Source organism: Topomyia yanbarensis, chromosome 3, assembly GCF_030247195.1.
Source record: "Topomyia yanbarensis strain Yona2022 chromosome 3, ASM3024719v1, whole genome shotgun sequence".
Classification (NCBI taxonomy): Eukaryota; Metazoa; Arthropoda; class Insecta; order Diptera; family Culicidae; genus Topomyia; species Topomyia yanbarensis.
This window is the reverse complement of record NC_080672.1, coordinates 175,497,387-175,521,058: the sequence shown is the minus strand read 5'-3', so window position 1 is coordinate 175,521,058 and position 23,672 is coordinate 175,497,387. Positions and strand designations below refer to the sequence as shown.

Below are 23,672 nucleotides of genomic sequence, written 5' to 3'. Positions count from 1 at the left end.
TTTGATTAATTCCATAATGGCTGACTGTCCGACGATCCTTTGGTACACTTTTCCAATGAAAAACGCGCAAAAAACGTCCCGAAATGGCAGCAATTTACGGAAGCGTTTTTCACTTCACACACGACGAACCGACCGATCTCCCGCATCTCCTCATATACAAAGGTTTCACCAATGCTCTGAAAATCGTCAACCTAGTAATGCAATTTTTATATATTTTGGATTCAAATGTGATGGTATGTGTACTAAGAATGTAATAGACATTTCCACAATTGGATTGAACATAACCAGCTATGGAATCATAGTTTGTTCAAATGAGAAAGTCAGAATTACACCACTATGGGGATTAAAACAAGTTTTTATTTTATTATAAGTAAAGAGTCGTTCAAATTAAAAATAGTTTATAGTTAGATTATTGTTATTTTAGTCTGAGCGATTTAATATTTTAATTAAAAACAATACTTTAATAACGGTTTTGCTATTATAATGATTTTTATTTTGAGGATGGCACAAGAATGAAACACGCTGTATATCTTTCGGAAGAATGAGAGTCAGCTGTCAAAGTTAATGTTTTAGAATGGCGCTTCCATGAATATGTACGACAGCCAGAAATTCTAACGATTTTCTGCGAAGTCGCGGGGGTTTGAATTAATCCTTCATTCGGTCTTAATAGAAATGCCCTGGGTTCCCCTATCCTTTCTATATGAGAAAGGCAGAAAAGCTACATTTAAAATCTTGATCGGCTAAGTAGTAGGAGGTACGAAAAGATATCGTGTGATGCAGACCGGCAACGAACAGAGATAGACCGAGTGAACTGGAGACACCTTCTTCAAACAACAAAGGATTTCAGTGATTTAGTCTGAACAGTAGGTGCTGAGTTGCCATTTGTTCAAATATCTTTGTAGACACATTACACGACTGAACAATAACTTATAATATCGCTTTATTTCCCAGAACAACTAACAATGTCATGATAATCATCAAAATACAGTAACCAGACAGCATCTATCTTATATTAGTTGATAACTTGTGGTAAAGTATGTACCACGTACATTTTAATTTTCTTGGTCTTTGTCATCCTCATCTTCTTCTTCGTCTACTGGAGTTCCGAATCTAGTGGATATCGAAGCCAATCTCATTGCTGCTTTGAATCTAGCCGATGCCTTCTGCTTTGCCAACTTCTTCTTCCACTGTAAAGAAAGAATATGAATAGCAGTTTACAATGTTAACATCAATCCAAGTTACGTTTGCATCCCTTGAGGGCAATTGCTTGAGAAAGTCTTGCATTTCTGGTTTTTGCAAATCAGCTATGGCTAGTACAGAAATGCAACCATCAACAGTACCCAAAACCAGACTTTTTCCGTCCGAAGTACTTTTGATGGCAGTCAGTTCAGCCTGCATACGATAGTTGGCGACCATTTCTGTATCGCTGGTACGAAATACACGCAAAGTTTTGCGCCCACTGTGATAGTACAGAACATACTCGTCCGTATCGGTGAACATGCATATGACTGTGAAAACACCTTCTGCTACCTTTGGAATGAAAGTCTTTACAGTGGACCCTTTCTTTAGTTCGAGGAGTTCCAATCCTCCACGTGATGGCGCATAGAGACCAAACTTTCCATCCTTCGTGCTGATCCCTCCCCATTTGGGAATCGAGCGTACATGTTTTCTTGTTTTTATGTCAATTATACTTCCTTTTTCGTTGTTTATAACTGCTACTTGGGACGACTTATGTGGAAATGGTAACAAAGATGCTACTTCCTTTATATTACAACTCTTCAAGGATATCTTATGTTCGTGAGCACCGTTTGTCGCGTTGTATACCCATAATGAATCTTTGTTGTTTTTGTCGACCGAAGCGCAAACTATGTGCTGGCCATCAGCTGTAACAACAGCACATCGAAATGGTAGTCCGGGTACCACTCGAACTGGGTAATCAAAATTAAAAACAGTTTTGCCATCCGGAATACTACGAACAATAACGAGCGCCATCAGCTTCTGTTCGTCTCCATTAGCTAAGGATGACGATGCGTTCGTTGCATTTGCGCAAGAAACAGCTAAAAAATTTTCTCCATTTTCTAAAAATTTTAACTGTTGTATGCCTGGCTGGGAGTCTCGCGAGAGCACCTGCTCGGTTACCCGATTCCAGATGAGAATTTTTCCTGTTTCTGATGAGACAATATAGCGTCCATCGGGTGTGATCTCCGCGTGTGTCACAATGGCTCCGAGAGGGCTGTCCGCAAGTTTGGACAGCAAACGGCCAGTTCGTATTTCCCAAACTCCAACACAACCACGTGTAACAGTAACTGCTAGTTCGCCGTTCTCTGAGAGGCTGAAATATTTTGTACGATTACAATTACATTTTGGATAGTTCACAATTCAAAAAATACCTGATACCATCAATTTGAAGTTCGTGACGATCGATTACGTGCACCTGTTCAAAAATATTATTTATATTCCATATTTTGACGGAGCGGTCAATGCTGGATGTGATCACGCTGTTCCAGGTTCCAATAGTCAGTGCCTCTAGTTGCATTATTCGACCAAAATGTGCATCTAACACCTTCATCAATTGCTTAGTTTTGACACACCAGACGTACAAATTCTTCCTGTACAATAGTTTTCATAATTATGTTGTCTATTTGAGCCTAGCTTGTCATTTACCTGACGCCTGCGACTGCATAGTCGATTTTTGAGCTAACCATAACCGAATTTGACTGGGTCATTTTGGTAGAAATGTTGCGCACACCATGGGGTAATGCAAGATATATGGCTTCTTCTGATATGGGATCCTCCGTGGCGAAATCCCACACGACGAATCCGTTAGCCGTACTGGCCAGAAGGAATCGATCGTTTTGATCCATCTTTAACTGAAGAGCCATTTCCTTGACATCATTCTCATAGCGTGGCAAATCCCGCACATGCCGCCATTCCGCTGTTTTGCTCGTGCTGTCTTCGTGGTACTGAAACTCGCTTACCTGAAAATATTTTTTGTCTTAGTTTAAAAAGTTTTCTTATCTGCAACTCTATATAAACTTGGTAAAGATCCTCCTGATGGCAACAGTACATTGACAATCTATCTTTCTTCATAGTGATTACACTGTGCATTTTAATCGATGGAATTCTGTAATTATCCTTGCTAGTGTACAACATCAACCTTGTGTCATTAATTGCTCCGGACCATAAAATAGCGAAAAAATCGTCGAATTCCGTAAACTCCATAACTAAAACAGATTATATATGATAATTTGCATTGCATATTTTGATTAATCGCATAAATAATTTATTTAGCTTACATAATAATTCCCAGTCGTCGGAAATATCATGAAGATGAAACTTTTCAATTAAGGTACCCCGCATATCGTAGTATGCGTAGCTAAGTTTCGTATGCAGAAATAGATTTTTATTAAGTAGATAAAGACCAGTGATTGGTTCGTTTTCTTCAAACGGATTATCTATAATAGCTAGCTCAGCGGATAACATATTCAAAAGTACACTCTGCCTGTTATTAGTGTACGCGGCCGCCCTGTAAATATGGAAACGATTAGATAGGCACTCTCATTTCAACACTAAGGAATATATAAAGAATTGTTTCGTTTTGGTCATCAGACAGAACTTAAAAATCACTAGTATCTGAAGGTTTTGAGAAAACATTTTAACTGGAGCGTTTGATCTTTTTCGAATGGCAGATTGTTCTAATAGAGGCTAAAGTATTTGCCATAAGGTCTATGGGTGTACAGGTAGTTTGGTAGAATCCATAATGCATCGTGGGATAAAACATTTATTACGCATATCACTGTTGGATCATTCATTAGTTTGCAGAACTCATGCGATGTAGGTACCCACCTAGAAATGGAATTAACACAGTTTCGAGTCCTGCATAAATAAAATCTCGAATCAACTGAACAAATTATGCCGATAAGACACGGTGAAGCCGAAACTTGTTTTGGCTTAGTAGGCCAATGCAAAAGCACTGATATATATCCCCCTAAGCTTCACTGTGTCAAGAGAACAAATTTTATATATTCTCAAACAAAACAAAAAATAGAAAACACGTAGAAGCGCAAATTTTTTTAAATATTTGGAAGTTAACTTCGAATTTAAAGCGGTGTTCTACTTATATGGCAATAAAACTTTGCAAGACCACATACTGCTCGACTTATCCGGCAAAATTTGTTGGAATTGAAGTGGCAAATAGTGCCTTAACCATCATTCTCATCAGACCTTATTCCCTCTGATTTGCATTTAGTTCGATAGCTGGACTCATTTCTAAGGAAAAAAAAATCCATCGGAATAAAACCCTTCATATGGTATACAATGAGTTTTCGGTATCCAAGGATGGAAAGTCTATACCAGAGGTATTGAAAAATTACCAGCACGTTGACAAGAGCGCTTATTGCACGATGGGCAGGGGCGGATCTAGAAAAAATGGGAGGGGCTCGAAATTTCGATTTTAAAATGTACATTCTACAAGACGTAATACGTAAAATCCTCATATAAAGTGAAGATATGTGGAAGCCAGGAGCAAAAATTGTAATTTTATCAGCTTCATATGAAAATTGATAGTTGGTAGTTTGATAGGCTCCAGCAGACGAACCAAGTTGAATTCGAGTAAATACCGTGCAAGGTCTATCTACCGATCAATTAACTGCCATTTTACTTTCAACGTTCATTAAAAAATAAGATTAACCTTCTTTAGGTGTTAGGGCCAATATGATCCCAAATGAACTTTCAAAATGCGATAACTTTTTAAGTTTTGCATCTAGAAGTTTAAAATTTTTTGACTTTTCCTCTTTCGTGGAGAGCAACGATTTTCAATAGAGTTCACAATTTTCGCTCATTCCTGAAGGGCTGTACAAAAAAAGTTACAAATAAGGTGTTAGCGGGTCATATTGACTCCGATATCGAACTCAGTTTTAAAATACATTTTCAATTAAATCTATATGAACTGGTGCTTAAATTGTTTGTTAGAGTATCAATTTTCAGTTTCTCGTAAATATTACCGTTTTCACCTGGGTGGTCAGTGCGAATCGGTGCCGAATGGAGTCATGTTTGGCATCCATAGATGTATGCAGAACCGTCATCATACATCACAGGGTTATTGACGGAATACTAATATTAAACACAAACAAAACAAAAATGAGAATTTATATATTAAGTTTGTACATGTTACGATCGATCTTGGATGTCTCGCATTACGATTCCGATGCCGACTCCAGGGGTAGAATAGTATACCGCCGGAATCGGCCAAACATGACCCCATTCGGCACCGATTCCCACTGACCAATAAGGTGAAAAACGGTAATATTTACCAGAAACTGAAAATTTACACTTTAAGTACCAATTCATATAGACTTGGTTGAAAATGTGTCTTGAAACTGAGTTCGAAATCGGAGTCAATATGACCCGCTGACACCTTATTCGTTACAAAAAGTTAATACCTAAAGAAGGTTAAAAGATAAATCTAGTAGATGTCCGTTTTCAACTAGAGTGTTTAAACCACTACTAAGAAAAAGTACGCAAATTTCCAACAGAATTTGTGGAAAGTGAAAAATAGCCGAAACGCCCAATTACTCCATAGGGCCATTCGCCGAACAATACAAATAATGAATATCCATTCATCGATCACATCGACATTCATTCACCGATCACTTGTTATTGCTCATTTTCTGGCCGATTAACAGTTTATAAATGAAAATTTGAGTAACTTCTAAGGAGGTTTTATTGATTTAAAAATCTACATGTAATACAGGAAAAACGATCTAACAGTGTGACGAAGCCTTATACTATTAAACATAAGTATTATCTGTATAACTGATTATGAAAATATTCTCAATTACATCAACCAGGAAAATTTATTAATTCACTTGAGTGGAGATACGCGGGGTTCCTTCTAGTTGTTGAGTTTCTTTTATCTTGAATGTGAGGAAACGATGGCAGCACTTACACCATAGAGATAGCTATTATTTGGGTGTTTTTTCAATGTTTCGCAAAAACTCCGGGTTCTTATAAATGTCAAGTCGCTTACTCAAATTGATGTGGTTTGTTCAATCGGAAAGCCCAGCTTGTTCAGAAGGGCATACAGTTCGAACGGATTGGGTTCTTTTAGGGGAATCATCGTCCATGACATTAGCGATTATATTCTCCATGTGATACTTATAAAACTTTTGCATGAGATTTTTTTTCGTTGGGATTCTGTCAAAAGATAGAGTTAATTTAGGTCATCCTGCCTCACTATGGCCTACGTACCTTTAGAGTCGAACCTTAGCTCGATTCGAGGAACCGTAAAATGGGGCTGCATTGATTACATTTTCAAACGATTTTCGAGTAACTTTCATGATATCAATTAACGTACTTGTTTGAAATTTTAAAGCAGGTACTGAAACCCCCATTTGATCAAAAGGAAAAATAACGAGCGAAAAGTTGTGTAAATAGCATACATTGAGGTAATTTCATGCCCAATATTGTTACGTGCCCAAGAAAAATAAAATTTCCTGCATAGACACAAAGTACTTTCAACGAAGTTTTCCAAGAAATTGTTTTTTTTTGTTTCGATGAAGGGAATTTTATTATCGTACAGTAACTGAAACAAGCTATATATATATATAGTATATATATATATTATATATATTATTATATATATATATATTATATATATATATATATATATAAATATATATATATATATATATATATTATATTATATATATATATATATATATATATATATATATATATATATATATATACTAACATCTACTCTATCACTCACACTCACTCATATCACTCACTACTACACTACTCACTACTCTACTAACTACACTACTCAATCACACTACTCACACTACTATATATATATATATACTATATATATATCTTTAATTTCCCCCCCACGCTAGATTCCAGCTCCGAGCAACCTTTTAGGTACCATTTGGGTCCTAGAACAACTGTGCAAATTCTTAGCTCGATCGGTGAAACTATATTTTTGCGCCTACTGTTTAAAGTTTACATGGGATTTTGTATGGGAAAGTTAACTTTTACAAAATAATTCCTCCAGGAGTCGCCCATTACTTCCTAAAAATAAATCGTTATGTGGCTTGTATAGGAAATTCAACAAAGAAAAAAAGTCTCGAAAACCACGAAACGATCTGATGCTTAAGAAAAAAGTTATTAAGCAGAAACCGATTGATGCTCTGACGATTGATAAAATATTCATTTTTTCTAGCACCACTGCTTTTGGTTGTCCAATTATACGCAATTTTGTTTTAATCCTCTCTTAACGTATCTTAATCGTTTATCTATACTATTTGGCCATTTCGCAAGGTTTTGAGGAATAAATCGAAGCTTCTTTTGTACATAATAAGAGAAAGTTAAAAATTTTGTATATAATAAAACCGTCAGAAGCAGTGATGCTATGAAAAGTGAAATTTTCATCAATCTTCAGGGCCTCAATCGGTTTTTGCTTAATAACTTTTTCCACAAGCATCAGATCGTTTTGCAGTCTTCTAGACTTTGTTTCCTTGACAAATTTCCTATAAAAATCAGACATCTGTTTATTTTTAGGAGATAACGGGCCACTCTTGGAAGAATTAATTCGCAAAAGACAATTTTCCCATACGAAATCCCATGTAAACTTTAAACCGTGGGCGCAAAAATATAGTTTCACCGATCGAGCTCAAAATTTGCAGAGTTGTTCTGGGAGCTAAATGGGACCCAAAAAGTTACTCGGAGCCAAATTTTTTTTTTCATATAACCATGTCCCACTCTAATATATATATATATATATATATATATATATATATATATATATATATATATATATATATATATATATATATATATATATATATATATATATATATATATATATATATATATATATATATATATATATATATATATATATATATATATATATCTTAAGGTGTAAGGATCAACATAGCCGAAGACTGCAAATTAATCCCATTTCGCAGTAAAACGATATTGTCATATAAAATTATGTGTTGCCTCACTTTCTCGCACATGCTTAGAATAGGAATTTTCAAAAAAAAACCGGTTGGTATTCAAAGTTAAATAACTTTATCGGGGAACCTCCAATCAATATACAATCTTCAACAAAGCTGTTCGTTATAAAATAATCTACACGACCTTTTGAGGTATCCAGAGTTACTGTGGAATTTTTTATTGGATTTTAAGTTCTAATTCCCGAGTTCTCATATGCATTTCTATAAAAACTTGAAAACTTTTATGAACTAGAGGTATCGGAAAAAGCTCATATTTAGCAATGATATGTGCATTGAATTAGCAGTGTTCCGAAAAAAAGTCAAAATTGTTGCTGGTCTAATACGGCATATACTCGCCGTATGGTATATCAAAAGTGCAGGTTATCGTTTTGAATTCGAAGTTATTTGCCAACCAAATGAAATTTCTAACGTATTTTTTAAGAAATATTAAAAAATATTTTCTCAGAAATTGCAGCCGCCATAAATTACAGTCGATTCGTGTTTAAAAGGTGTAAATCATTGCTTCGAATTCGAAGTTATTTGCCAACTAACTAAAATTTCTGTACCTTTATGCATTTTCTTTATTTTTTTTAAATACAAATAAATTGTTTCAGAAATTGTAGCAGCTTTCAATTACAATCGATTCGTGTATAAAGAAGCTTAGGTCGTCGCTTTGAACCCGATGTTATTTTCCAACTAAATTAAATTTCTGTACTTCTATGTATCTTTTTCTATTTTTTTTTGAGAAAGTATAAATAAAAGTTTTTTCATAAATTGTAGCCGTAGGCCAGCTAAATGAACTTTGTGTATCTCTAGGTATTTCTGTTTATTTTTTGAGAAAATTTAAAAATTTCTTTCAGAAATTGTTTGCCAAAATCAACTGTAACGATTGATGTATATAAAGGTGTCATCGCTTTGAATTCGAAGTTATTTGCCAACTAACTGTAATTTCTTTATTTTTACGAATTTTTCTTTTTTTACTGAGAAAATGTAAAAAATATACTTTCGGAAATAGTCGTATATACTTTCGGAAATAGTGTTGGTCGTCGTTTCCAATTCGATGTTCTTTGCTGACTTTTTTATATATTATTTTTTATTTGATTATATTGTTTTGTTTGCATTACATTTCTAATTTAGTATATTGGGTGTTCAGTAGAGTGGCTCGAAAATGACATTTTTCAGCACAGCATTTTTTGAGTTCCTTTTGTGGTCCCAAATGCCTGTGCAAAGTTTGGGAGCGGTCGGTTGCTTCCCGGGTTTGCGCATTGCGTTTAAAGTTTGTATGGGATTTTATATGGGGAAATCAATTATTTTGCATTTACGTTATTAAAGAGCGCTATTTCTCTCAATATGAAAAAAACAGCTTTACAAAATGATAATTCAAACCTTGGTTAACAATTTTGTCGAAACCGGTAACTAGCTACGAGTTTTCAAAAAATAGTTATAACGATTTTAAAACTTATGATTCAATCCAAATGCAGAAATTAATTATTTCTTTCAACACTGTCAGTACACCTGTTACAGTAAAATGTGTAATTTAAATGTCAAAAGGGAGGAATAAGAAATTAGTGTGTACTGCAAGTGGTGGGCATTTGACAGCCCGCTTGAAAACAAAAGATCGCTGCACAATTTGCTTGAAAACAAATCCCCGGAAGAACGGGTGCCAAAATAAAAATGGGTAGTTGGAGAAAAGAGTTGACCGAGTACGGTCGGTGGTGATTCTTCCCGCTGGAGACAGAAAAAAAGGAAGAGCCCACGAGGGCGAGGACCGTGGAACCGGAACGCTTAAATCCTTAAACGTCATTTAAAGTTGCCCAAAAGGCACTTTTCCCATCATCGGTCGCAGAGTCAGGCGAGAAAAAATAAATGCGCGTTGGTGAGTGCAGAGAGCTTTCGGCCCACGTGAGAGAAGGGGGACCTAATCCGCCATCTGGTCGGGACGATTTTCTCCAACCTCCATCTGTTCGGTGCTGCTAGTAGTGTCCACATTCGGCTTTGTGTCAGTTTTCCGTGTGCCGCTCGAGAGTTTTGGCCCCATTTGTGGCAGTGCTGGCATGCAAAAAAAAGGAGGAAAAGGAATAAAAGCACCAGCAGCAAAGGAAAGTGTCTGGCGAAAAGAAAAAAACGTGCCTTCTGGCTCAGGATAACCGGTTCCTGATTGTGGCGAGTGAGAGTAGGGTGTAGGAAACATTGTGTAGTTAACGCTGCTGCCACTACGATTGCCACCGCTGCCGCCGCCAGGAAAACGCCATCTCACTAGCGCCGCAAAGTGATTATCCGTGTTGCCAGGACCACACAAGTGGTAGAGGAACCCTCCAGACTCGTGAGGTGCCGGTCGGAAGATGACCTTCAGATCCAGCAGCGATTGTAGTACCCTTGTCTGGATTCAGCAAGTTACCGGAACAAGTTAACGACGTCAGCATCCTCAGGTAAGCGTGCACACGATAACAATCTCACCTCCCCTTGTTAGCCCTTACTATTGAATATATGTTTTGGGATTATTAGACATTCTCAGTCTGTTTTGGGTGAAGCCAATTTTTCGTTACAATGGCGCCCAACATAAAATCCCACATGTTTATTTGAGCCAATTGGTAGATTAGTGTAACATTAAAGATTTGTGGTAGTAATTAAGTTTATTTGGTTTGCGATCCATTAAGAAACTTTTAGGATGGACTTCACCCATCTAAATGACGAAGAGATCAACTACGAGTTGGCCTTACGTCACATGGTTAATCTAGGTTCTATGACTCATAGAGTCAAAGTTCAAAAGTTGAGGGCCGCTGTTCAAGATGACCGGACCCGAAACATTTTTCACAACAGTTCGGATCACGTTATGAGTCCAACTGTTAATATAGAATCCTGTCAGGTAGCCATTTATGAGCTACAGAAAGCTGTCGGACCTGCTCTTCAGAGCACCGACAAGCAAAATTTAAGTCAATTACGGTCGCGACTCGTACATTATAGGAACAGGTTGGCATGTCTCAAGCCGCCGGGTTTCCTAGCAGACGCGCACAGATCGCTCGACGCGCTTGTCAGTGTTAATCAGTGACGTGAACAGTGCTTTAACCAATCCAGTGAGTGTGGAGGGTTATGGAAGTGCAGGAGGGGCAGTGCCAAAAACCAATCGGCAGCTGCTAGCGGACGAGAACAATCCAACGCAAGACGATAACGGCGCCAGGGCGACTGGACCGGACGCGTCGAGAGAGCATAGCAGAAGAAGCAGTCAACATACAACGCTTCCGGCATCCAGCTCGTTACTATCCGCTAGCCGAGGGCAAGGTGCTCTCGAATTGGACTTCTCCGGCAGACGTTTCTATAGTGATCACGGACGGATTACGACAGAGTCACATTACACGCCGCCACCACTGGACATTCCACCGACTCCCAGGAGTTTTCACAATCACGAGCGGTGGGACAATTTGCGCTTAGCGGATCAGCAAGAAGAGGAGAGAGCCGGCTGGAATTCGATCGATAACCAACGCAGGTCGGGACGAAACGACCGAGCAGGAACAGCCAGCGGCACGAGAGGAAACAGGAACGTATGGGAAGAGTACGACCAGCTGCGCGATGATTTACTGCATCATCTACTGCGGCGAGACACCAGAACGGCGAGCGATCGGGGCGACGACAGGCGCACAACGAAAGCAGTACACAACTGGCCATTCAAGTTTCGGGGAGAGAAGGACACAACGTCGCTAAACATATTCTTGGACCGAGTTGAAACATTCGCTAGATCGGAAGGGATGAACGACGACACCTTATTGGCATCGATCAAACATCTGTTACAGGAAGATGCTTTGGATTGGTACGCACGAGCCATGGCGCAGCACACATTACTTTCCTGGGTAGGCATTCAAACGGGAGATACGGAAGGAATTCCTACCCAGCGGATATGCACAGATTTTGCGCCTTGAGGCTTGCTTCCGATTCCAAGGACCCAACGAGGCATTTTCGAAATATTATAGGGATATCGCAGCATTATTTCGGTTTGTTACGCCACCGATGTGCGAGGAAGAGAAGTTTTTCATCGTAAAGAAAAACATGAATGGCGATTATGCAGCGATCGTGACCGCAGCCAGACCACACACTATACAGGAAATGGTGGAGATCTGCACCAGCTACGATGAAACGAGGATGCTTCTGAACAGGCAACGCAGGGTTCCAATTCCGCACAGTGCGCTTTTAGAGCCTAGTTTCGCAACACCCACTGTTGTACCAAGACCAGCACCGGCAATGCAGCATCAACCACGGTTCGGCAGGGTACACACAGTAGAGCTGGAGGAAAACTCGGCAGGCGGATTGGTCGACGGGCAAAATTCCTCGCTCGATGAAGAAGGAGCATACTCGCAACATGATGACGGATACTGGCAGCTGAAGATAGACCAGCTCACGGAGCAAGTCAGCGCGCTGAAGATGCAGTTGACGACGAGGAACGCTAGACCAACGTTTACGTCAGCACATAATTTGGAGAAGGCGAACGTCGCACAGCAGCACAGACAATACGCGCCACAACTACTCACGCAGCAGACACAGCGTCAGTACAGCAACCAGCTACAGAGACAGCAACCTCCGCCTGCGCAGCACCACTCTCGGGAGTTGCAAGCTCCGCAGAACTCAGCACGAGGAGAGCAAGACAGAGCTGGGGAAACCAGAGCAGATCCGATAGACCAGAGACGTACGGGGATGATCTGCTGGAACTGCGATGAGGAAGGACATCGTTTCATGGATTGTGCAAAGCCACAGGCAGTTCTTTTCTGCTATCGTTGTGGACGAAAGGGATACTCTCTGCGCAGCTGCATCACGTGTCGGACAGATGCGGGAAACGCTACCGCGGGGAATCTGCAATAGAGGGTAAGGAATCTCCGCAACCAATAGAAAACCCCTCCGATACCACCGAACTAGGATTACTAAATACAATCATCATCAATCCCGGACTAGACAATCGCCCACATGCGATCATTAGTATACTGGGCAAAGAAATGACAGCGCTGCTGGATAGCGGGGCGAACTGCTCACTGCTAGGTGGCAACAATGTAAAGATCGTCGAACAGCTAAGTCTGCGCAAAGGAAACGTGATTGGAGGCATCAAAACAGCGGACGGCACGCAACATAAAATTTCACACTTCGTGCCGATAGTTTTTAACAACCGGAACGAGACCATCCCATTGCTGTTGGTTCCGACAATTCCGGATTGCCTGATCCTGGGCATGAACTTTTGGGACAAGTTCGGAGTCAAAGCAACATGCTGCAGTGCGGAAACAGAGCTGGAGGAGACGGAGCTGAACGAGGATGAGCCAATGAAAGTCCTGAGCGCAGCACAACACAGACAGCTTAAGGAAACGCTTGCGAAGTTCCCAACAGCGGAAGGAAGGCTGGGCAGGACAACACTATATGAGCACCAGATAGACGTAGGAGACGCACCACCACGCAAGCAGCGACACTATCCAATGTCTCCGTACGTGCTAGAAGAAGTGAACCGCGAGATCGACAGGATGCTCGCTCTGGATGTGATAGAAGAAGCCTTATTTTCTCCGTGGAACAACCCACTGGTAGCGGTTAAGAAGAAAACTGGGAAATACCGGGTCTGTCTGGACGCCCGCCACTTAAACTCGGTGATGGTGAACGAAGGGTACCCCAAATCTCGTCGATCATCAACAATCTCGGCGGCTGTGAGTACATATCGTCAATCGATCTCAAGGATGCGTTCTGGCAGTTACCGTTGCAGGAGGCATCCAGGCCGTTGACAGCATTTACGGTTCCATCACGAGGACACTTCCAGTTCAAGGTAGTTCCCTTCGGACTGTGTACAGCGAGTCAAGCTCTCGCGCGATTAATGACACACTTGTTCGCAGACATGGAACCATACGTATTTCACTACCTGGACGACATCGTAATCTGCTCCAAAACGTTCGACGAACACATCAAGCTGTTGGAAGAAGTAGCGAGGCGTCTACGAAGAGCAAACTTGACGATATCGCCAGAGAAATCCAAGTTCTGTCGTCGAGAAATCAGATATCTGGGGTACATTTTGAATGAGAGCGGATGGAAAGGCGATGAAGAAAAGATCGAGAGCATCGTGAAATTCCCAGCTCCAACGAATCGGAAGGAGGTGCAACGGTTTCTCGGCATGTGCAATTGGTACCGACGTTTTATAGCAGATTTCTCTCGACTGGCAGTACCAATAACGGAACTGACGAAGACAAGGAATAAGTTTCGATGGAGTACGCAAGCAGACGAAGCATTCCTAAAGCTCAAAGCAGCGTTGGTATCAGCCCCGGTGTTGGCAATGCCGGACTATACAATGCCATTCGCTATTGCCTGCGATGCCAGCGATGTCGCGATTGGAGCCGTACTGACGCAGGAGACTGACGGAGAAGAACACCCGATTTGCTACTTTTCACAGAAGCTATCGTCTTCGGAACGAAAGTATTCGGTAACGGAACGGGAATGTCTGGCGGTCATCCGCGCCATCGAGAAGTTCCGAGGGTACATAGAAGGAGTGAAGTTTACAGTTTTTTGCGACCATGCCGCACTCAGCTACCTGCGATCGATGAAGAATCCGACAGCCCTCATGAGCCGGTGGTTGTTACGTTTAAACGCATTCGACTTTGAGATCAAGTACCGGAAGGGAAGCATCAACGTAGTGCCGGACGCACTATCACGGATAGTGGCATCGGTGTCCTTCGACGGTGCGAACTCCACTGATTCGTGGTACATGCAGCTAAAGGATAAAGTGCAGAAGGAAGGCGATCGTTTCCCGGACTTCAGGTTAGCGAACAACGAGCTGTACAAGAACTGTTTAAGCAAGGACGAAGATGGAAATGCGATCCACTTGTGGAAAAAGGTGGTACCATTCGAAGAGCGACGCGGGTTAATAGGCAAGTTCCATGACTCACCTACAGCAGCACACTTGGGCTTCCACAGAACTCTTCAGAAACTTCAAGCCCATGTTCACTGGCCGAAGATGCGGGAGGAGGTAAGCAACTACGTCAAGCGCTGCCAAACCTGCAAGGCAAGTAAAGCACCAAACACAAGGATGATGCCACAGATGGGAAACTTGAAGCCAGCCAAAATGCCCTGGGAGTTAATATCAATGGACTTCGTTGGTCCGTTCACACGCTCGAAGCAGGGAAACACAGTCATGCTAGTAGTCGTAGATTGGATCACGAAATACGTCGTCGCACATCCAATGAAAAACGCGGACGCTTCAAAGATGGTTCAGTTTCTGGAGCAGGAAGTCTTCTTGAAGTTTTCACGTCCCAGAATAGTTTTATCGGACAATGGAAAACAGTTCGAGTCGACGGTGTTCAAGTCAATGCTAGCTCGGCACAACATCGTGCATATGAAGACGGCTTACTACTGCCCAATGGTAAACAATGCAGAGCGGGTCAACAGAGTACTAATCACCTGCATTCGAGCATTGCTAGAAGGAGATCATCGAGAGTGGGATTCACAGCTTCCAGCAATCACGGCGGCCATCAACGGTGCGAAACATGATGCGACCGGAGTAAGTCCGCATTTCGCCAACTTTGGAAGGGACCTAATACTTCACACAGATCTCTACGTGCAACAAAGTCTCAACACCCCAGACGACCCCAAGGTAGCACAGGATATGCGACTGTCAACGGTTCGGCGGGTACAGGAATTCGTACTGCGACGCATCAGGAACAATCACGAAAAGGCGAAGCAGAGATACAATCTTCGAACACGAACAGTAGCATTCAAACCGGGAGATTTGGTATGGCGTAGAACCTTCGGACTGTCGTCGAAAGCAAACCACGTGAACCGCAAACTTGATCCCAAGTTCGTTCCAGCGATAGTCAAAGACGTCCTGGGCGTCAACCTGTACACTCTAGAAGACGTAGCCACGGGAAAGAGAGGCAGGTTTCACGCAAAGGACATTAAGGCGGATTAGAGAAAATTTACTCAGCTATGTCGGCAGGCTCCAACCTGCTAACCACGAGCATCATGCTCCAAAAATACCGTTAGCCGATCGGGACAAATCGTGCCCTGTCATGGTGTGGCGAGCAATAACTTTTCAAACTACCTCCCCATCATGGCACACCAGCCAGCGTCATTTGGATTCGAAGAGCGGTCTAGGAAGGCCCATGACAACTCGCAGTCGCAGCAAGGAGCTGTCGTGACGTGAGGGACGGAAAGGACTTCCACCAACGAGGACAGAAGCCTTCAGCAGGCAAGCCGTTAGCGTATCGGGAGAAAACGCACGTCGAGAAGCAAAAGGCTTCAGCAGGCAAGCCGTTAGCGAATCGGGAGAAAACGCACGTCGAGAAGCAAAAGCCTTCAGCAGGCAAGCCGTTAGCGATTCGAGAGAAAACGCATGTCAAGAAAGCAGAAGCCTAAAACAGGCGCGCCTTTTCGGAACGAGAGAAATCGACCAGCGAGCACGCGAGCGCAACAGGAAGGAAAGCAGGCAACCGCAAACTAGAGACGGAACTTTCGGAGCGAGTCTCGGGAAAACCTTGAGCCGTTGCACAGGGGTGCAGGTCGACGAAGGCGGACCCCTCTGGACTCCGCAGACATAGCAAAAGTCAATCTCATAGGTAAGCTGCTTCATGGTGACACATCAAACCAAGATAGACCTCAGTCACTGGCGCAAGCGCACGAGCCGTATTCGGAGCAAGCAAAACCATGCAGTGGATGGAGCAGAGCATACCAGGACAACAATTGAGCACAGCAGACCGTGGCGAAGCGGAATCACCAACGGACATACACCGCTCAGAGCGGGGGATTCAAGTAGGACGAAGCCAAGCACCCAACCCTCCTCACAACCTGCCAACTCCAGCTGCTTACACAACGTTCCAGCGTTTGCCGTTCTCGATACGGGAGAAATCGAAGCACGAGAGTCCACGACACGCAAGCCTTAGAAGGCCAGCCGTTTGTCAGAGCGAGAGAAACTGATACAGTAAGAATCCAGACGCGGACGGAACATAGAATCGGATAAGTAAGTAAGCTATGAGCAACACCAGCTACAAGCACAGAACGAAGACGTGAAACGGATGATAATCAATCCTGGATTGGTATCGACAGCCTGTTAGATCCAGCACAGTCGCGATCCGTAAATCGGATCCATCAGACAGTTGTAGTGGGGGTCGATATGAAATCAACCAAAAGAAACGCGATTCTGGGCGCGGTAAAACCCTAGCACTGGACTCATATCGATTTGGGAGACTAAATACCTCCTTTCCTACGCAGCTGTCAGTCTTAACAAACCAAATAATCTACCACATTATAAGTCCTTAGTTTCAGTATTAGTTTTAAGTGTAAATTCTAACCTATTTAGCCCTAAAAATAGGTTAAGAGTTTATTGAATGTTTTGCCGTTGCAAACGATGGTTTCGAGTTTGAGACAAGGACTTACCCGGAGACTTATAGGCAAACTTTAGTTGGCGGATTCGCAATGTTTAGCCAGGATTCGCTGGCGGTATTATGTAGTTTTGTGATTTGTTTTTTGAGATTAGTTTGTTCCTTAGCTAGCTGGAGCATGTAGAAGAATGTCGATACATCGAGCATCGCATTCGATTAGCGATTTAATTAGTCTCCGGGAGACTCCTTAAAGGAGCATGGCTCATAAATTTCTCATGAATCGAGCCATTGCCGATTCATGAGAAGTTTTTCTATAACGGCAATGTTGTGTTACAGTAAAATGTGTAATTTAAATGTCAAAAGGGAGGAATAAGAGATTAGTGTGTACTGCAAGAGGTGGGCATTTGACAGCCCGCTTGAAAACAAAAGATCGCTGCACAATTTGCTTGAAAACAAATCCCCGGAAGAACGGGTGCCAAAATAAAAATGGGTAGTTGGAGAAAAGAGTTGACCGAGTACGGTCGGTGGTGATTCTTCCCGCTGGAGACAGAAAAAAAGGAAGAGCCCACGAGGGCGAGGACCGTGGAACCGGAACGCCTAAATCCTTAAATGTCATTTAAAGTTGCCCAAAAGGCACTGTTCCCATCATCGGTCGCAGAGTCAGGCGAGAAAAAATAAATGCGCGTTGGTGAGTGCAGAGAGCTTTCGGCCCACGTGAGAGAAGGGGGACCTAATCCGCCATCTGGTCGGGACGATTTTCTCCAACCTCCATCTGTTCGGTGCTGCTAGTAGTGTCCACATTCGGCTTTGTGTCAGTTTTCCGTGTGCCGCTCGAGAGTTTTGGCCCCATTTGTGGCAGTGCTGGCATGCAAAAAAAAGAAGGAAAAGGAATAAAAGCACCAGCAGCAAAGGAAAGTGTCTGGCGAAAAGAAAAAAACGTGCCTTCTGGCTCAGGATAACCGGTTCCTGATTGTGGCGAGTGAGAGTAGGGTGTAGGAAACATTGTGTAGTTAACGCTGCTGCCACTACGATTGCCACCGCTGCCAGGAAAACGCCATCTCACTAGCGCCGCAAAGTGATTATCCGTGTCGCCAGGACCACACAAGTGGTAGAGGAACCCTCCAGACTCGTGAGGTGCCGGTCGGAAGATGACCTTCAGATCCAGCAGCGATTGTAGTACCCTTGTCTGGATTCAGCAAGTTACCGGAACAAGTTAACGACGTCAGCATCCTCAGGTAAGCGTGCACACGATTAACATTCTCACCACCCCTTGTTAGCCCTTACTATTGAATATATGTTTTGGGAATATTAGACATTCTCAGTCTGTTTTGGGTGAAGCCAATTTTTTGATACACACCACGACACCGACACTTTAAATAAATGAGAATATATTCATCACAGAGACTTGGTACCTTTGAATGAAATGTTCAGAATGAATTGCTGAATAACATAGACGTAGTCAGAAAATGAAAAGAAGAGGGAGGGGGGGGGGGCTTGTGTACTCTCCATTTCCCTGTTTAGATAGTTTAGTATAATATAAGAAACATATCTTCAAAGCAGCTTTATACCACCGAATTAAAAATTAATCTTACGTGTTTTAGTGCTATTATTTAAGGGCTCTATTGTTATCTCATTTAAAATGGTACAACGGTTTATAAGTTTTATATATTTTAAAACCCTATTTCTTAGCCGATCAGAGTCAGAATTTAAAAAATGCATATCCTTAGATTCCTTGAGGTCTCGGAATTGTTTCTATTGAAGTTTTCGTTTGAGAATCTAGGAACGAAACCAGGATAGTTACTTCAAACAAGCGTTTTTTGATGAAATTGAGTTAGGTTCACGCAAAACAGCGGTGATCTTGGTGGACCAGCAATATACTTCAGGTTAGAACCCAACGCGATTTCCAGACCTGAGTTAGTTTTTGCCTCAAGCAAAAATAACTTAAATTTGTAGGTGTAAATCCTTAATATTGTAAATGTTATTTCCCACAACAAAGATTGTAGTATGATTCATATTTGGGTCTATCAAAATATTAAGAAAGTTCGGTCGTTGACTTTTACAAGGACGTAATGATTCTTTGTTTTATACAAAACAATCTAAAAAGGGACTGGGGAGTACACAATCCCCCCCCCCCCTCTTCTTTTCATTTTCTGACTACGTCTTTTTTCTCAGCAATTCATTCTGAACATGTCATTCAAAGGTACCAAGTCTCTGCGGTGAGTATATTCTCATTTATCTAAGTTTTTAATGTCGATGTCAGTGGTGCACCGGCAGTGTTGGAAAAACTAATCAATTTCTGCATTTGGATTTTACCATAAGTTTTAAAATCGTTATAACTATTTTTTGAAAACTCGTAGCTAGTTACGGTCTTCAACAAAGTTGTTAACTAAGGTTTGAGCTATAGTTTTATGTAGCTGGTTTTTCATTATCAGTGAAATAGGGATCTTTATTAACGTAAATGCAAAATAATTGATTTCCCCATATAAAATACCATGCAAACTTTAAACGCAATGCGCAAACCCGGGAAGCAACCAACCGCTACCAAATTTTGCACAGGCATTTGGGACCACAAAAGGAACTCAAAAAGCGCTGTGCCCGCTAGTTTAAATCATTTTGAAGTTTTCCCATACAACCGCGAGCCACTCTAGTGTTCAGTCACAAGTGGTGACTTTTCATCCCTATTGTTTACATGATTCAGTTAATTATTATTAAGTTATAATATGCTTTTGCAGTTAAGTATTTTTTTCAGTAGGATGTTTTAAACCTAATTGTCTTCTGAATACGGAGCTAAACAAATTTTATAAACTAACTTATAAACTATAAAGAGAGCTAATAGTTGCAATTGAAGATTGCAACGATTTTTGTCGAAAGTTGCTTATAATACTGTTCGTCATAATTTCTAATGTTTCTATGTTTGCGAGTCTGTGCAACTCATTTGTGTTAAACCAGGGAGGACGCTTCAAAATCATTTTCAGAATTTTATTCTAAATCCTTTGAAGCGTTTTCTTCCTAGTAGCACAACAACTTGCCCAGATTGGCACTGTATACAGCATTGCCGGTCTAAATATTTGTTTATAAATTGTTTGTTCTTTAGGCAGGGCCTAGAATTCCTATTTATAAGAGGGTTTAAACTTTTTATATATTTGTTGCATATTGTTTGGATTCCTTCAATGTGATCCTTAAAAGTGAGTTTTTTTTATCGTAAATCAAATCCAAGTATTTAACTTGATCTGACCACGTTAAATTCGAACAATTAAATTTAATAATATGGTTATTATTTGGTTTAAGAGAAGAAGCTCTTGGCTTATGCGGAAACACAATCAATTGTGTTTTTGCCACATTAGTGGAAATTTTCCATTTTTCAGGTAATCATTGAAAATATTTAAGCTTCGTTGCAGTCGATTGCAGATAATACGAAGACTCCTAGCAGTGGCTGAGATGCTAGTATCATCTCAGAAAAGTGACTTTTTACAGCCTGTAGGTAGATTTGGAAGATCAGAGGTAAAAATATTGTAAAGTATTGGTACGACGCTTGATCCTTGAGGGACGCCTGCTTTAACAGGTAGCTTATTAGATTTACAATTCTGATAAGAAACCTGTAGGGTACGGTTGGTCAGATAATTTTTAATTATCTTTATTATGTAAATTGGAAAATTGAAATCCCACATTTTGGCAATTAATCCTTTGTGTCAAACACTTTCGAAAGCTTTTTCGATGTCTAGAAGAGCAACTCCAGTGGAATAGCCCCCTGAGATATTTGCCTTTATCATGTTAGTTACTCTCACAAGTTGATGAGTAGTTGAATATCCAATACGAAATCCAAACTGCTCAGGAAGAAAAATAGAATTCTCATTGATATGTGACATCATTCTAGTTAGGATGATTTTTTCATATAATTTACTAATAGAAGAGAGTAAGCTAATTGGTCGATAGCTAGATGCTTCTGCTGGGTTTTTATCTGGCTTCAAAATAGGAATAATCTTGGCATTTTTCCATATTTCAGGGAAGTATGCTAATTCAAAACATTTGTTGAATATTTTGACCAAGTATCTCATGATGATTTCGGGAAGGTTTTTAAGAAGAGTGTTGAAAATTCCATCATAACCTGGAGCTTTCATATTTTTTAACTTTTTCATGATGGATTTGATCTCATCATAGTTTGTTTCAACAATATCGTCTAGAGACAACACTTGATTTGAAACGTTTTCGTATTTTTGTAAGACTTCGATTTCAATAGGACTCACAACGTTGAGATTAAAATTATGGACGCTTTCAAACTGCTGAGCAAGTTTTTGAGGTTTAGAATTTGGCTTGATTTGTTCAACCTCTTTCGCGAAATTTTCACTTCTTAAGAGTATGAATCTATGCTTAGTTTCTTTTTGTAGATCCCGATAGATACATTTCATAGCAGGATCACGAGAACGTTGATATTGACGTCTTCGAACATTCTTCAAGCGAATCAGAAGTTGAAGATCGTCGTCAATAATAGGAGTATTAAATTTTTTCTGTGTTGTTGGTACTAATAAATTTCTAGCATCAACTATAGACACACTTAAATTTTGTAATGCCGTATCAATGTCAGCTTTATTTTGTAAATCAAGGTTATGATTAAAATTATTCTCAATATAAGTTTTGTACCTTTCCCAATTCGCTTTGTGATAATTGAACACTGAGCTAATATGATTGGAAACAGCTTCTTGAGAAAGTGAAAAAGTTACTGGAAGATGATCAGAATCAAAGTCAGCATGTGTAATCAATTCGCTACAAAGGTGACTTTGATCTGTCAAAACCAAATCAATTGTTGATGGATTCCTTACAGAGGAATAGCACGTAGGACCATTCTGGAACAAAATTTAATAATAACCAGCAGAGAAATCATTAAAAAGTAGTTTACCGTTGGAATTGCTTTGAGCATTATTCTAGGCTCGGTGTTTGGCGTTAAAATCACCGATTATGAAGAATTTCGACCGATTTCTTGAAAGTTTTTGTAAACAGACTGCAGCAATAAAATGATACCAAGATCAGTTTCAACTTCAATACGCAAACTCTCGATCACCTTGGTGTTAACGGAATGTTTGATCCTGCGATTAACCGCTATTGCGATTCCTCCGCCGAATCCAACAATTCGATCAAATCGATCAATAACAAAATTAGTTACTCTTCAATTTAATATTTGGTTTTAAAAAAGTTTCGGTCACAACGGCTATATGCACATTATGTATCCTCAAGAAGTTGAAAAATTTAATAAGTTTAAATGATTATTTAAAGTCATTGTTAAACTTTAATTTCATTACAATTTTGTTAGCAAATTCTCAACCCGCTTGAAAAGCTTCAAACATGGAGGTAGAATTTAACATGGCAATCATCATAGGTAACATAGAGTCTTGCCGGTATTTTAATTTTTCTTCCGTTACGCTACCTAGATCCATTGGACTAAAGGAAGCGTTGGGGGCAAACGAGTTTATAGGCGTGGTAACAGTAGCCGTTATTTTGGCCTTGTTACCTGCCACTGAAGCATAAGATGACACACCATTGTAGGATGGTGTTACGGAGGTAGAAGAAGTTGTTAATCTATTTTGAATCGGATTAACACGTTTGGACGTGTTTTCTTGATGTGTACCAGAAGAAGTAGGTACATTTTTTATTTGTTGTTTTTGTTTTCTCGAAAAGGACAACCCCAGAAATTTGATTTATGATTTTCGCTACAATTTGCGCATTTGAAACTTTTTGTGGTTTTTTTCACCGGACAAGTATCTTTCGTGTGCGATTTATCACCAGAGATCAAACATTTGAAATCCAAATGACAATATTTTGTGCCGTGCCCAGTGATGTACCGATGGGAAAAATTCCATCTTCCCGGGTTTTTATTTTTGGGTTTTAACCGGGTTTTTTCCCAAATCAATTTAACCCGGACGAAATATGTTTTTTTTTCGTTTTATCGAATGTATAATGTTCATTTAATGTTTTTTATCCTTTCGGCAGTCGCGCTAGTGCACTGAGTGCACGCTGCTCTGAAAATCTAGCGAAATCGTCTTAGGGCACCAGCGGCTGCTCATTCAGTGGGCCATAAGCGCGACTTCCGGAGGGTTAAAGAATCTTGCATTTACATTTGAGAGACCGAAAATAAAAGTCGCAAGGATAAAACATACTTTGTAGAATCCACTCCAGGTATCTTAGCATCTAAAAATCGAATATAAACATCAAGCGTAAAAATCGGACAGAGATCCTTGAGCATGACAATTGCTTAGAATATTCTCACCCGAAAAAGTCGGCAAGGATGAACCTCCAGTATAATTCGCTCAGACTAAATTCCGTACAACGATACATTCAAGATTAAAATTTGGAT

The 23,672-nt window shown here is 40.6% G+C and overlaps 1 protein-coding gene across 1 annotated transcript in view; it reads right to left on the bottom strand.

Moving 5' to 3' along the window:
• Positions 1-922: 922 nt before the first annotated feature.
• LOC131689871 (NACHT and WD repeat domain-containing protein 2) overlaps positions 923-23,672 on the bottom strand; it is a 60,835-nt gene continuing 38,085 nt past the window's right edge. The window contains exons 11-16 of the mRNA XM_058975222.1: positions 3,297-3,526; positions 3,037-3,224; positions 2,665-2,978; positions 2,391-2,609; positions 1,243-2,332; positions 923-1,187 (exon numbers count right to left, since the gene is read on the bottom strand). Of these exons, the coding sequence (XP_058831205.1) occupies positions 1,053-1,187; positions 1,243-2,332; positions 2,391-2,609; positions 2,665-2,978; positions 3,037-3,224; positions 3,297-3,526 (2,176 nt within the window). The 3' untranslated portion in view covers positions 923-1,052. The remainder of the gene's footprint in view (positions 1,188-1,242; positions 2,333-2,390; positions 2,610-2,664; positions 2,979-3,036; positions 3,225-3,296; positions 3,527-23,672) is intronic.